This window comes from Halichoeres trimaculatus, unplaced genomic scaffold (assembly GCF_033239565.1).
Source record: "Halichoeres trimaculatus isolate MK-OKI-2021-1 unplaced genomic scaffold, fHalTri1.1 fHalTri1_scaffold_13, whole genome shotgun sequence".
Taxonomy (NCBI): domain Eukaryota; kingdom Metazoa; phylum Chordata; class Actinopteri; order Labriformes; family Labridae; genus Halichoeres; species Halichoeres trimaculatus.
In genome coordinates, this window is record NW_027437191.1 from 14129028 (window position 1) to 14141116 (window position 12089).

At 39.5% G+C, this 12089-nt stretch overlaps 1 protein-coding gene across 3 annotated transcripts in view; it reads left to right on the forward strand.

Annotated features, from left to right (window-relative positions):
• plcb1l (phospholipase C beta 1-like) overlaps positions 1 to 12089 on the forward strand; it is a 160387-nt gene that overhangs the window by 121165 nt on the left and 27133 nt on the right. For all 3 annotated transcript variants that reach the window (XR_012599435.1, XM_074685038.1, XM_074685036.1), the window contains exons 14-28: positions 932 to 1106; positions 2443 to 2529; positions 2937 to 3007; positions 3282 to 3378; positions 3588 to 3672; positions 4010 to 4134; positions 4320 to 4474; positions 4564 to 4728; positions 4942 to 5041; positions 5188 to 5292; positions 5386 to 5501; positions 8272 to 8410; positions 8835 to 8888; positions 10197 to 10416; positions 11467 to 11635. Coding sequence is in view for 2 of the 3 variants with exons in the window: in XM_074685038.1 (XP_074541139.1) it covers positions 932 to 1106; positions 2443 to 2529; positions 2937 to 3007; positions 3282 to 3378; positions 3588 to 3672; positions 4010 to 4134; positions 4320 to 4474; positions 4564 to 4728; positions 4942 to 5041; positions 5188 to 5292; positions 5386 to 5501; positions 8272 to 8410; positions 8835 to 8888; positions 10197 to 10416; positions 11467 to 11635 (1863 nt within the window). In the remaining variant the exon portion in view is untranslated. The remainder of the gene's footprint in view (positions 1 to 931; positions 1107 to 2442; positions 2530 to 2936; positions 3008 to 3281; positions 3379 to 3587; positions 3673 to 4009; positions 4135 to 4319; positions 4475 to 4563; positions 4729 to 4941; positions 5042 to 5187; positions 5293 to 5385; positions 5502 to 8271; positions 8411 to 8834; positions 8889 to 10196; positions 10417 to 11466; positions 11636 to 12089) is intronic.

Below are 12089 nucleotides of genomic sequence, written 5' to 3' on the forward strand. Positions count from 1 at the left end.
TTGTTGATCTGGATCCATTACAGTGAAACTGTTAAAGCCAAGAGAAACAGGACACCCTAATCTGTATTTTATCATTTTCTAACAGCACAATAGGAAGGTGCAGACGGATGTGTCAGAGCTGGGAAACAGTTCGTTGGAACATCTTGGCTCAAGTTTGGTGCATGAATCACTGTTTTCTTTCACTCCACTGAGTAAAAGAGAAAAAGTGTTTAAGTTGCGATGTGTTTACAGCTGATAACTTGTACACTCAGTGGTTGTGAATGTTCATGTGTGTATTCAATATCACTCCAAGCTTTGCCTAATGCAATATTAATATTCCTAAACACAAGGATCCAAAAGCAGTGTACCCCATAAATAAATAAGAGATCTTTCTACTTCAAGCCAGCTCCTTTGAGAGGCTGAATGTTTGTGTTTAACACTCACTCTCTCCCCAGGAAGCTGGTTTTAATGTTGAAAGTGTAAACTTTTGAGTTGTTACGTCAACAGAGTTTTTAATGCTTAGTACTGATCCCTTTGGTCACTAACAAGCTCTTCTCAGCAGACTCTTCCTTTGAGAATTGTGAGAAAAGCTGAAGTGGATTAACATTTTAAATCAGAACCACTCCTGTAAACAACTTCATATTTTCTCCTGTTATGGGCTAATTTGTCTCCAAACGGATGTAAAACATGGCTGTAATGGAGCAATCTTCAGCCAGACAGAAATGCTTTGAAACTTGATGACACAATTTTCCTTTGAAACATTTTTCAGAGTGCTTTTCACAAACAAAAGCCAGCATCCCAGCATCCGTCAACAGATAAACAATCAGAGAATGGAGCCTCACTTTATTCTTTTTCAGAGCGGACTTTCTGCCAGCTTCTTTCTTTATTTACCAAACCTCGTCATCACTTCTTACACTTCTCTGTTCCCATTGCTTTCCTTCTCCTCCTCCAGCTGGAGTCTGGTGTGCCTCTGCCCAGCCCGATGGAGCTGATGGGGAAGATTTTAGTGAAAAACAAGAAGAAACACCACAAGACGGATGGGAGCACCAAAAAGAAACTGTCAGAGCAGGTTTCCAACACGTACAGCGATTCTTCCAGCGTGTGTGAGCCTTCTTCTCCAAGTGCAGGTGAAGTTTTCCTACTAAAGCCTGCTCACACTGACACATCTTACAAAATAGCCATCAAGTCACACTCCAACTGCTGACTGATGATGTTTCGATGCAAAACAGCCGAGCAGCTAGGGTCCATCTGTAATATGGACCGGCATCTCAGTGCTATCTAGAATCCAAACCAGTGGAGCGAAGCACTGCTATTGTTTATCATTCATCATTTTCACAGCCCTCTCCATCAGCTGAAGGTGTTATAGGCCGTTACACTCTCTCTCAGTCAGGCAGAGACTCTGCCAGTCACTGGGGTGTCCTAAACACAGGCCAGTAGTAGCCTTCTGTGTAATGGTATGTTTGCATGCAGCAGTTTGTGACTTATGTCACAACATAGAGAGAGAGTCTATGTCTCAATTTATGGACTTTTGTATTTACACAGCTGCACCAGCGTTTTACTTTTCCCTGATCAGTCATCTACACTTTGAAGTTGGTTATATACAGACATTTTTTAGATTTTTGTGTGGGTCTGTCTACACTATATATAAAAACCATTCATTACCATTTGTGTATAGTATATCACTTGAATATAAATAGTAATAGAACTTAAAATCTATCATTTTGAGTTTTCTTGGAGGCTAAGTAGCAAGCTGCAATTAAACACTGACATACACTGCCCCCTGCTGGAATAAAATGAGCAGCACAGTCGCAGTTCCTCTAATTACAGAGTGAATTAATTCAACTCAATGGATCATTAAAATTTAGACAACAGTTAGCAAGGAACTGATATTCACAGATGTAACAATTCTAAAGAAGTCTAAACACAGATCTTTAGCTGCTTTTTTCACATGTCCTTAAAATATTCACAGATGTCAACTTCAATGAGAAACCTCAGGCTCCTGCTGGAGTCAAGGGGCTTAAGCTGCCAAGCTTGACCATGCAGAGTTTTTGACTTCTTGTGGGCAGACCTCAAATAAGCGTTGCTCAGACAGGAGCAGAGAGAATTACAGTAGTTCAGCCGAGATGAAACAAAAGAATGAATCTTCAGCTCAGTCGAAGGAGGGGAGCTTCAGGGCTGTCTTCAGGCATCTTGCAGGAGCATAATCTCAGAAAGCTGCAGCCATCAAAGGTTTTAGAGAGACCTGCATGGCATGGAAAATAAAACCCAAGGGCAAAAAGCGTACTGCCACTCCCAAAAATTAATGTTTTTGGCACACACTCTACTGAATATCGTTAAGCACACAGCACAGCTGCTGTGGTTTCACTGTCACACTGACCTGAGGTACCAGGATAACGGTTGATTAAACTGACGAAAGCAGCCTAATTGGTTTTATTGCTAAAGCATTTGTTCATTTCACCCCAGGTTCAACCAAAGAGGAGATGGCAGACTCCTCCCAGCCAGCTGAGGGTGCCGAGCTCAGCCTGAGGCCTCAGGGCAGAAAGTCTATCGGTAAGTCATTCACAGGGCATGACCCTGATCCTGAGAGCGATCTTTAACAGCGCTCTCATCAGGCTTCCTGGAGGAGCCTTGGATCAGTTTGACCGTTACACCAGTATAATACATTTCCAGGCCAGTGTGACCTCAGATTCAGAGAAAATCTTCAATGGATCTTTTATTATGTGGGTACAGACACTGGGTCAGAAAAAAATGAAATCTGTTTACTCAATTCATGAGCTCTGTGTGCCAGCATAATCCTTTTCCTTTTTTCTGTCCCTGATTTTGTTTTGAAGACCACCAGCTGTGAAACTGGTCTTTAAGAGTGTGTGCTGCTGTCTTTATTATAAACACATTGTATTGGTTCAATCAGTGTTATAAATCTGTCTCATCTTTGAATGTTTTTGTGACTCCTGTTTCAGGGGAGGTGGAGGCAGAAAGTGAAGATGAAGATGATGATGATGACGACTGTAAAAAAGGCTCCATGGATGAGGTGAAATTTACTCTCAGCTCTTACTTCAAATACCAAAACAGTGTACTGTTTAAATGTGGTGATGCTGCCCTCTAGTGTAAATTTTGGATAATGTATTTTATTTCAACTGATGCAACTCGAAATTACAAATTAGTTTTATAAATTCTTCATGCAGCATGAGGCTGATTAAACCCCATTCTCAGTGTTCTCAGAGTCAAAGTGGAGCTGTTGTTGAAATTTGCTGGCCTTACAGTTAAGATTCTTGTCTGTGTGTGGGGTGCGTTTTTTTCAACAGGGTACAGCAGGCAGTGAAGCATTTGCCACAGAGGAAATGTCAAACTTGGTCATCTACATCCAGCCAGTCAAGTTTAACAGCTTTGAGGGCTCCAAAAGTACGTACACTCAAAGAATGAGATAAACTGAATCTCTCCCTCTGATATTTTCTTGTTAAGTGTGCAAAATCCCAAACAGTTGTTTTACTTAGAGCTTGAGTAAGAACAGTAATGTGAAAAAAGTCAGGATATTAAAAAAAGGAGCACTCAAAAATCAGGGTGTCTTTAATCTCCTGTTTTAATCACTGTGATCATATTTGACTCCGCAGAAATCAACCGCAGCTTCCAAATGTCATCTTTTGTGGAGACCAAAGCTTTGGAGCAGCTGACCAAATCTCCTGTGGAGTTTGTGGAGTATCCTTTTTGGTTTAACCGGAGCATGTAGTTTGCATGAAAATATATGATTCAAGGTTTTTACATCTAATTTGTGTCAAACTCCTCTTCCCATTCAATATACTGTACACAGCCTAGTTTTACTCCTCGTAGTCGTCTGTTTTTAAGGCTTCCCGCCAAATAAAAGCTTTAATGAGAGAACTGTACTTTAAACTGTGTATGACTTAAAGCCAGTGACTCTGTTTTAAATGTTGTTTGAATCTTAAAAAACATAATTTAGGTTTAGTAGTAGTTGTAACAGCACCTGTTGTTTTTGAACTGCAGGCCAGGCAGATTTTTTTTAACCAGCTCTGTTCAGATACAACAAACTGCAGCTGAGCAGGATCTACCCCAAAGGCACCCGGGTGGATTCATCCAACTACAATCCTCAGCTCTTCTGGAATGCCGGCTGTCAGCTGGTGGCGCTCAACTTCCAAACCATCGGTAAAAAAAAAACAGTTTCATTCTTTTACAGCGCAGAAATCTTTTCTTTCTCACACATTTAGAATCATTGTAAATCAGTCTTCTTGGAAATACCCCCCACTGTTGACTGACAAAACCTTTTTATGTTCCAATCTTCTGGAGCATGAACATTTAGTTAACTTTTGTATTTTTATCCTCCGCCACAGATTTGTCCATGCAGTTGAACCTGGGCATGTATGAATACAACGGAAAGTGTGGCTTCAGACTCAAACCAGAGTTCATGAGGCGGCCTGACAAACACTTTGACCCTTTTACTGAGAGTACGGTGGATGGGATTGTAGCCAACACTCTGTCTGTTAAAGTACGTGTGTTGGTTTTGTCATTTCCTTTTATACACTCACAGCACTCCTGAACTCTGTTGATCTTTTTTTTTTTTCCCCTTCTTTCCAGATTATCTCAGGCCAGTTTCTGTCGGATAAGAAAGTGGGCACTTATGTGGAGATGGACATGTTTGGTTTACCTGTGGACACAAAGAGAAAAGCGTTCAAGACCAAGACATCTCAAGGAAATGCTATTAACCCTGTCTGGGAAGAGGAGGCCATCGTCTTCAAGAAGGTCAGACAGAAGCTTTATGCAGACTGAAGTTTGCACTGAGGGACGTGCTGGTTGGCTGCATTTTGCTGTGTTCTGGCAGATTAACAGGCCAAACCATAAAATTATAGATCTACATTATAGCTGATTAGTTAAAAAAGATGTGGAATTTAAAAATAACTTTCCCCTGGTGCTGCACTGATGTGTTAATAAGTACATTTAACATGTTTTCCTCAGGTTGTTTTGCCCACACTTGCATCGTTAAGGATAGCTGTGTTTGAAGAGGGAGGGAAGTTCATTGGCCATCGCATCATTCCTGTGTCAGCCATTCGTCCTGGTAAAAAAACATAATTTATCCTCTACATTAGTTTGGTTTGATGATTTTTATTTTGTAACCTTGACTGAAAATAGCTTTAACAAAACTGGTTTAAGGATCTTTTGTTGTTGTTGTTGGATAAGTCTTGAATATTTTATTTCTTGCAGGCTATCACTACATCAGTCTAAGGAATGAGAAGAACCAGTCCCTGACGCTGCCCACGCTGTTTGTGTACGTAGAAGTGAAGGACTATGTTCCTGACACATTTGCAGGTAAGGCAGATGAAGAAAAATATAAATAAAAACAGTTTCAGTGCCATGCACTGTGCCACTATAAAGTTGCTCTGTTTACTTCCTGTTCTTCAGATGTCATCGAAGCCTTGTCCAATCCCATCCGCTATGTCAACCTGATGGAGCAAAGGGCCAATCAGCTGGCAGCTCTCACTTTAGAGGAGGGAGGAGAAGAGGAGGGCGACAAAGAGGTGTTTCACTGTTCTTCTCTCTGTCACATATCAAGGACATTTCACACACAAGTTACTGTAACTGTTTGTTTTTGTGTGAAAGGCTTCAAACTGTTGGTTAGTTTCAAACTCAAAGGATTAGTGCCTGAGGCAGCTAGCAACTCTTCTCTCTGCCAGGAAGTAACTGGGTTAAAAAATCAAAATATATGGAAGAGAGAATGAGATGAAAAACTCTATTAAGAAACTACCTAAGTATGAGGAGATTTTTAACACAAGCCACACGCTGCTTTTAAATACACATCTGTTTAGAGATCCATTGTGAAAAAGGAATTGTTATAAACTTTTCCACTTGCCCCATGATAAAATGTATTATGTCTCTGCATTTCATGGAGCTGATTGTGCTCCACTTAAAGTGATGAAGTCTCAGAGAGTGATCATATTAGATTTTACAGTCGCTGTTACAACCATAGACTGTATATAGAGTGGACAGCGTGGCTCCACCATTTATCATTGTACGGTTTTAAAGCGAAAATATCGCCAGCACAGGCGCAGCCATTGGCAGCAATTGCAGCCAGTCTGCATGGTAGAGACTGTGAGGGATTCTGGGAGAATCTGAGTGGAGCTGGTTGACAAAAATTATATATTTTTTTTTCTTTTGAGAGTCTCATCACTTCATGACTCTAACTCCTGACATATTTTACAATCCCCCCCAAAAAATACACGAGAACGGCAGCTGTCAATCATCGATAAACGTTACATAAAGCTTTGTTTTTAACCTTGTATAACTAATGGAAACAAAACTTTTCAGAAAAAAAGAGGACTTGAATACAAAACAGTTAAATGGAATCTTCAAATCACCACAACAATCTGATGTGAGAAACATTTCTTCGAGGGGTATTAATTTTTTAAAGTTTAACCACAGCCCATCTGGATTGGCTGGAAAGCCGGGTTTTTTAACCTATTTAACCTACTGCAGCCAGCCACCAGAGGGAGCAGTTTTTCTGGCCGCCTCGCTTCAAGCCGAACAAGCAGACGTCCATTTTTTTTTTACAGTCAGTTTTAAAACTCAATGCTGCCTTTTATCACATTTCATCATCTGATCATCCAAATAACTTTGAATTGCACAAGTAACACATTTGCTAAGAAGGCTGGTTCCTGGTTCCTTGCTTCACAAACCCCCTGCCGTCTGATTGGCCGGCCCTCTGGAGGTCCGTTAGGGGGCAGAGCAATGGGCAGACCTTGATGTTCGAGGCCTGCCTCTCCAACATGGCATGAACCAGTTAAAAAATCCTTTTGCCATGACCTCATCAGTTCAGCAAGTCTCGTCAAGAGCTCATGAAAGTCTCGTCTAGATCTCGTCTAGATCTCGTCTAGATCTCGTCTAGATCTCGTCTAGATCTCGTCAAGATCTCGTACTATTCTTGAAACAGACCATTTTGAGCAGTGAACAGACAGATTCAGGGATTTCTACAACATGTGAATGAATATATAACAGCCTGCATTGCAACTTTGTTTTCAAGCTTAAAATATAGGAAAGTATAATATCCCCCTTTTTTACATAGTTAAAATGGTCAAAGTTGTAAAGAAATGGGCCGAAGTTTTCAGTTTTATCCAATGAATCTCAGAAGGAAAATGTTGTAAATAATTGATAAAGAAAAGCCTACACTCAGTCTAATAAATCCAAGCACATACATAGAAATTAAACTACAAGTTATACTTTTGATATAAGCTTAACACTAAGCAGCTGGAAAACTTTTTAAAAGTCTTTTTTTACAAGTGACATACAAGAAATATCACGCAGTAAGAGGCAAGCATTATTAAGACAGTGTCCCACTGGTAAGCCTGTCAGTGGTGCATTGCAGGTAAAGCAGCAGCAGCAGCAGTATTTAACTGTGATTGTCATCTTACACATAGTGAAGGAGGCTACAGGTAGCCAAAGATCAGTGCTGGTGCAGAGCCACAGGGATGGTATCAGAGGAACATGTGGAGAGTCATTTGTAAAACAGAAGTTCAGATAAATGTAAGATGAGAGACGAGGCAGGACGCAGGGTTATCTGAGGTTGGAGGAAGAGGAGAGCTGGAAATAAGGGCTTCTCCTGAGGGCTGTCTTTTATCTGATTTGCCAGCTAATATGATTACCCAGGAGGCCGGCCGGCAGAGGGCTGTTTCATGCTGTGACTATGGTAACAGTCACTGAAAGTGGCATGCAACGAAAGCCAGAGAACAGTGTGCAGACAGAGAGATTGTAAAAGTAATGAGTAGATCTGGCAAGAGCAGAGATTATTTGAAACCGTGTTAACACTGTAGAGATAAGAAGGTATAGGCAGAGCTTCAGCTGAGTCTAAAGGGAAATTAAGATCTGCACAGCCTCGGCACGGAGAGAAATGTTGAGAATTGGTTATCAGAGCTATGTCTACAAACTGTACCCCAGGACTCAGGTACAACAAGAGATTTCTGGAAACAAACACCGCCACATTAGAAGGTTTTTATAAAAGATATGATGTTTTTCAAACATAATAACAGCTTACAAAAGTTTAATGATCTGTAAGATTTTGTTCTCTTTCAAATCAGAGCAGCAGAGATTAATCCTCTGGATCTTTGTCATTAAAATGTATCTTTTTTGTGCAAACCAGCTAAAATTCAAAAAGTGGGTTGTTGTACTTTCATTCAAACAGCTTTGATGAAATGTGAAGGTTTTAAAAATCCTCTGCAGAAGAGCCGGATGTCAGAGCTTTAATACAGACTTCAAGGCTCAATCAATAGCTCACCAAATTTTTCATGTCATGCACAGGTGGAGGCTGGGAGTGATGCTCCCTCAGAATGTAAGGTGGACCAGAGAGTCGCAATGCCTGCAGAGAACGGACTGAGCCACACACCCATCATCGCCCCGAAGCCCCCTTCATTGGGGGGACACCAGCCACAGTCTGCAGGTACAGGATAACAAAACATTTGATGCAGTCTGTGCTTGTTCATGGATCACTTAGACACTTTTAATTAAGTTCAAGGATCCATTTTCTTAAAAAAAAAGTGTGCTTAACCATAAAACTAAAAGTATCCTCATTTTGTTAACAACTTGCTTTGACTCTTCAATTGGGAAGTACAGCGACTGTTGGCTTACTTTTTGAACCTCCATGTGTTTCACATCTGATTAATTTGCAATGGATCTATCCTTTAACCACTGCTGTGTAGAAGATGATGAGAATCACTGGTTACAAATGGCAAAAAAATAATAATCAGAAAATATTAAAAACTGTTATTTCTAAAGAACATATATTTGACAAAATGTCACAGGTGATGTGATAGGTGTGACTCATATGTAGACGCATTTTAAATATCTATACTTTTTGTATCCAGGTTCCTTAAAACCATCAGTGAAGACTGAGGACATCATCCAGAGCGTTCTCACTGGTGAGGTTACGTTTCCAGCTTCCTCTTCAGATGTTTATGCTAAATCCTCTACTTTGATTTTAGACATTATGGTGGTTATATACAAACTTAGTGGTAATATACACTTTTTACTCTTAATACTCTTTGCAAAATTCCATCAAAATGTCTTTTTGTGATTGACAAACACACAAATCTGTTATTTGTAATGTAAAACCAAGCTCCCCTGCACTGCAAAAAACTGAAATCTCTCCTAGTGTTTTTATCTTATTTTCAGAAAAAAATGTCTTTTTAGCCTTAATTCAAGCCACATTCCACTGACTAGTCCAGAAAAATGCCTTGTTTCAAGTTGTTTAAAGACAAAAATGGTCTAAATTGCTTGTAACAAGTTCAAAAAATATGCCAATTGAACAAGAGAAAAGTTACTTTGATTAAGACATTCTAGTTTCAACCGAAATTTCTAGTAAATTTTTCTTGTTCCATTGGCAGATTTCTTTTACTTGTTACAAGCAATTCAGACCTCATTTTTGTCTCTAAACAACCTGAAACAAGACATTTTGTGGACTGATAAGTTAAATGTGGCTCATATGGAGTATAATAAGACAATTTTTACTTAAAATGAGAAAAAAAAACACTTGATAAGGTTTCAGTTTTTTTGCAGTGTGCTTTAGACAATTTCTATTCTTTTTATTGTTCTCTGACCAAAACATTAATGAATAATTGAGTGAATACATGTAGAGAAATGAAAAGAAAGTATTTCAGAATCTAAACACACCTGGTCTGTCAGGGTTTTTCTAAATAGGCTGAAAATTGTGTTTTACTGGGCGGAGCTGATGGTGGATCTAAGCTTGAGGATATTAAAGGTGTGGGGAAATTTTTGGTTCAGTTTGAGGAAGTAAATCTGCTCTTATTTATTTAAGAGATCTGTAACATTCAAGTAATCATCAACCCAGATGGGTTTTTTTCTATACCAAGCTACTCTACTGTTGTCTGTCCCTGTCATTATTGAACTGAGGAATCAAGTTTTACCAACTTTTCTGGTAGAATTCAGTCTCTGTGTTTTGTAACTTTCTGTTTAATCATGCAGATGCTTTATCTTCCAAAAGGTTCAAGGCATGGATTTTTTAAATATAATTTACTGTCTGAAAAAAAATTCAAAGAGGGCTTTATCTTGTGTCAATGATAATGAACAAATCAATTATTTAACAGTTAATTCTTATTTATAAAGATATTTGGTCAAAATGTTGTTCCTCCTGTGTATGCTACCTTAAAGAAAGTATGAGCAATCATGACTCACTTATTAAGTCGAGGTTGTTTGCTCTCCTCCTTCAGAGTTAGAGGCTCAGACGGTGGAGGAGCTGAAGCAACAGAAGGGTTTTGTCAGGGAGCAAAGGAAACAGTACAAGGAGATGAAGGAGCTGGTTCGGAAACACCACCGAAAGACCAGCGAGCTCATCAAGGAGCACACGGCTCGCGTCTCTGAGCTGCAGAGCCAGCATCAGCGGCGCCGCTCTGCCCTGCAAAAAAGCCACAAACGAGACGGTAAGAAAAGGTAGGTGGCCCTTCTCTTCTCTGATACTAAATCTGATGTTTTCATTTAGGATTCATCTGAAAATTGAGAAGTTTTTTCAAGAGTCTTTACAACAACATGTAATATGATTATTTTGTAAGACTGATATTTAATGCCTCTAGTAGACATTTAACATGCTGAGAAGCGCATTGCTCAAAAAGTGAAAATGGGGAAAAAAAGTGCATTGATTTTCTTAACCACTGAGCTTTTAAAAGTTATAAGACAGTCTTTGAAATCAAGTGAAGGAACAGTAGGACTGTAGGGGTGCATAAAGACCCTCAACACAAACTTTTAATCTAGAAAACAACTTTTTTTCTGCTAAAAGCTTGAGCACACTTTATCACTTTAAAATGAATATGTAGACATTTAACCCTTTTTCCCTTCTTTTTTTTCCATTTTCTTTTGTTTCCATGGATGTACAATTAAATTGTAGACTTTAAGGGGTTGATGTCCAATGATAGTCGTAGCACATATTAAAATCTACTGCTTAGGAACATATTTCTCAGAAACAAACACCTCAGGGCAGGTTTAACTCCCCCAGACAGGAAAAAAGAAGGGCTAAGCTTTGTGTAGAATAAGAATTAGAGGATAAGACTTCCTCTGAGCCTCAGGGACTCGTACGAGTTCCTTAGCAAACACACACACACACACACACACACACACACACACACACACACACACACACACACACACACACACACACACACACACACACACACACACACACACACACACACACACATACACACACACACACACACACACACACACCCTGAAGAATCAGCACTGAGCATGCAGTTAAGAATCAGCTCTTGGAGCACAGGGGCGTGGTATTAGTCAGGTTACAACCATGGTACACTCAATTTAATGTTTCAAGCACAACTCAATTAAAAAGTTCCCTTTGCTTACCAGTAGTTTTTTTTAATGTCCTGTAAATTTCATAATGTTGAATGTGAACTGTTCTGAGAAAGAAACAGGTTTCTCAATAAGTTGATTTATATTTTGGTGACTGTGTTTTGATGTTGACTCCAGTCGGTCTGAGCATTCCCTGTCAACCCTGGACCAAGAGCTTTGTGATCTGGAGCAGGAGTGCAGTCAGAGACTTGCAGAGCTGAAGGAGCAACAACAACAACAACTCCTCACCCTACGCCAAGAGCAGTACTACAGCGAAAAGTACCAGAAACGAGAACACATCAAGCAGGTACTCACAAACATCGAGTCCCTATTTCTTAGAGTTTACTTTTATTTAATGACACTAACGATAACAAATAACAATCTCTCTTATTAGCTTCTTTTCATGGTCATTACACTTGTGGCCGATTTCATATTTGTCTCCTGAAATTGCATCCTGTCTTCAAGGGTTTGAGGACTGACAAAAGTTCCAAAATTAGAATCATCTATCACATATCAGCTTACTTTTATCCAATGGATGAAGAGTTATTTATATGAAAGTTTATACCAATGCCTCTCCATGACCCACAAAAGCAAACAGAATCACCAGCAGCAAGACTGATGATTTTTATGGTGTCATTTTGAATGCCTGGAACCATTGTGAGGCAGGTACTGGAAAGTGCTTAGTGCTTACAACCATACAACCATTAAAACACATTTTTCACTTCAGTAAAATTAAAAAAAAACATCCAACAACCTTGTGC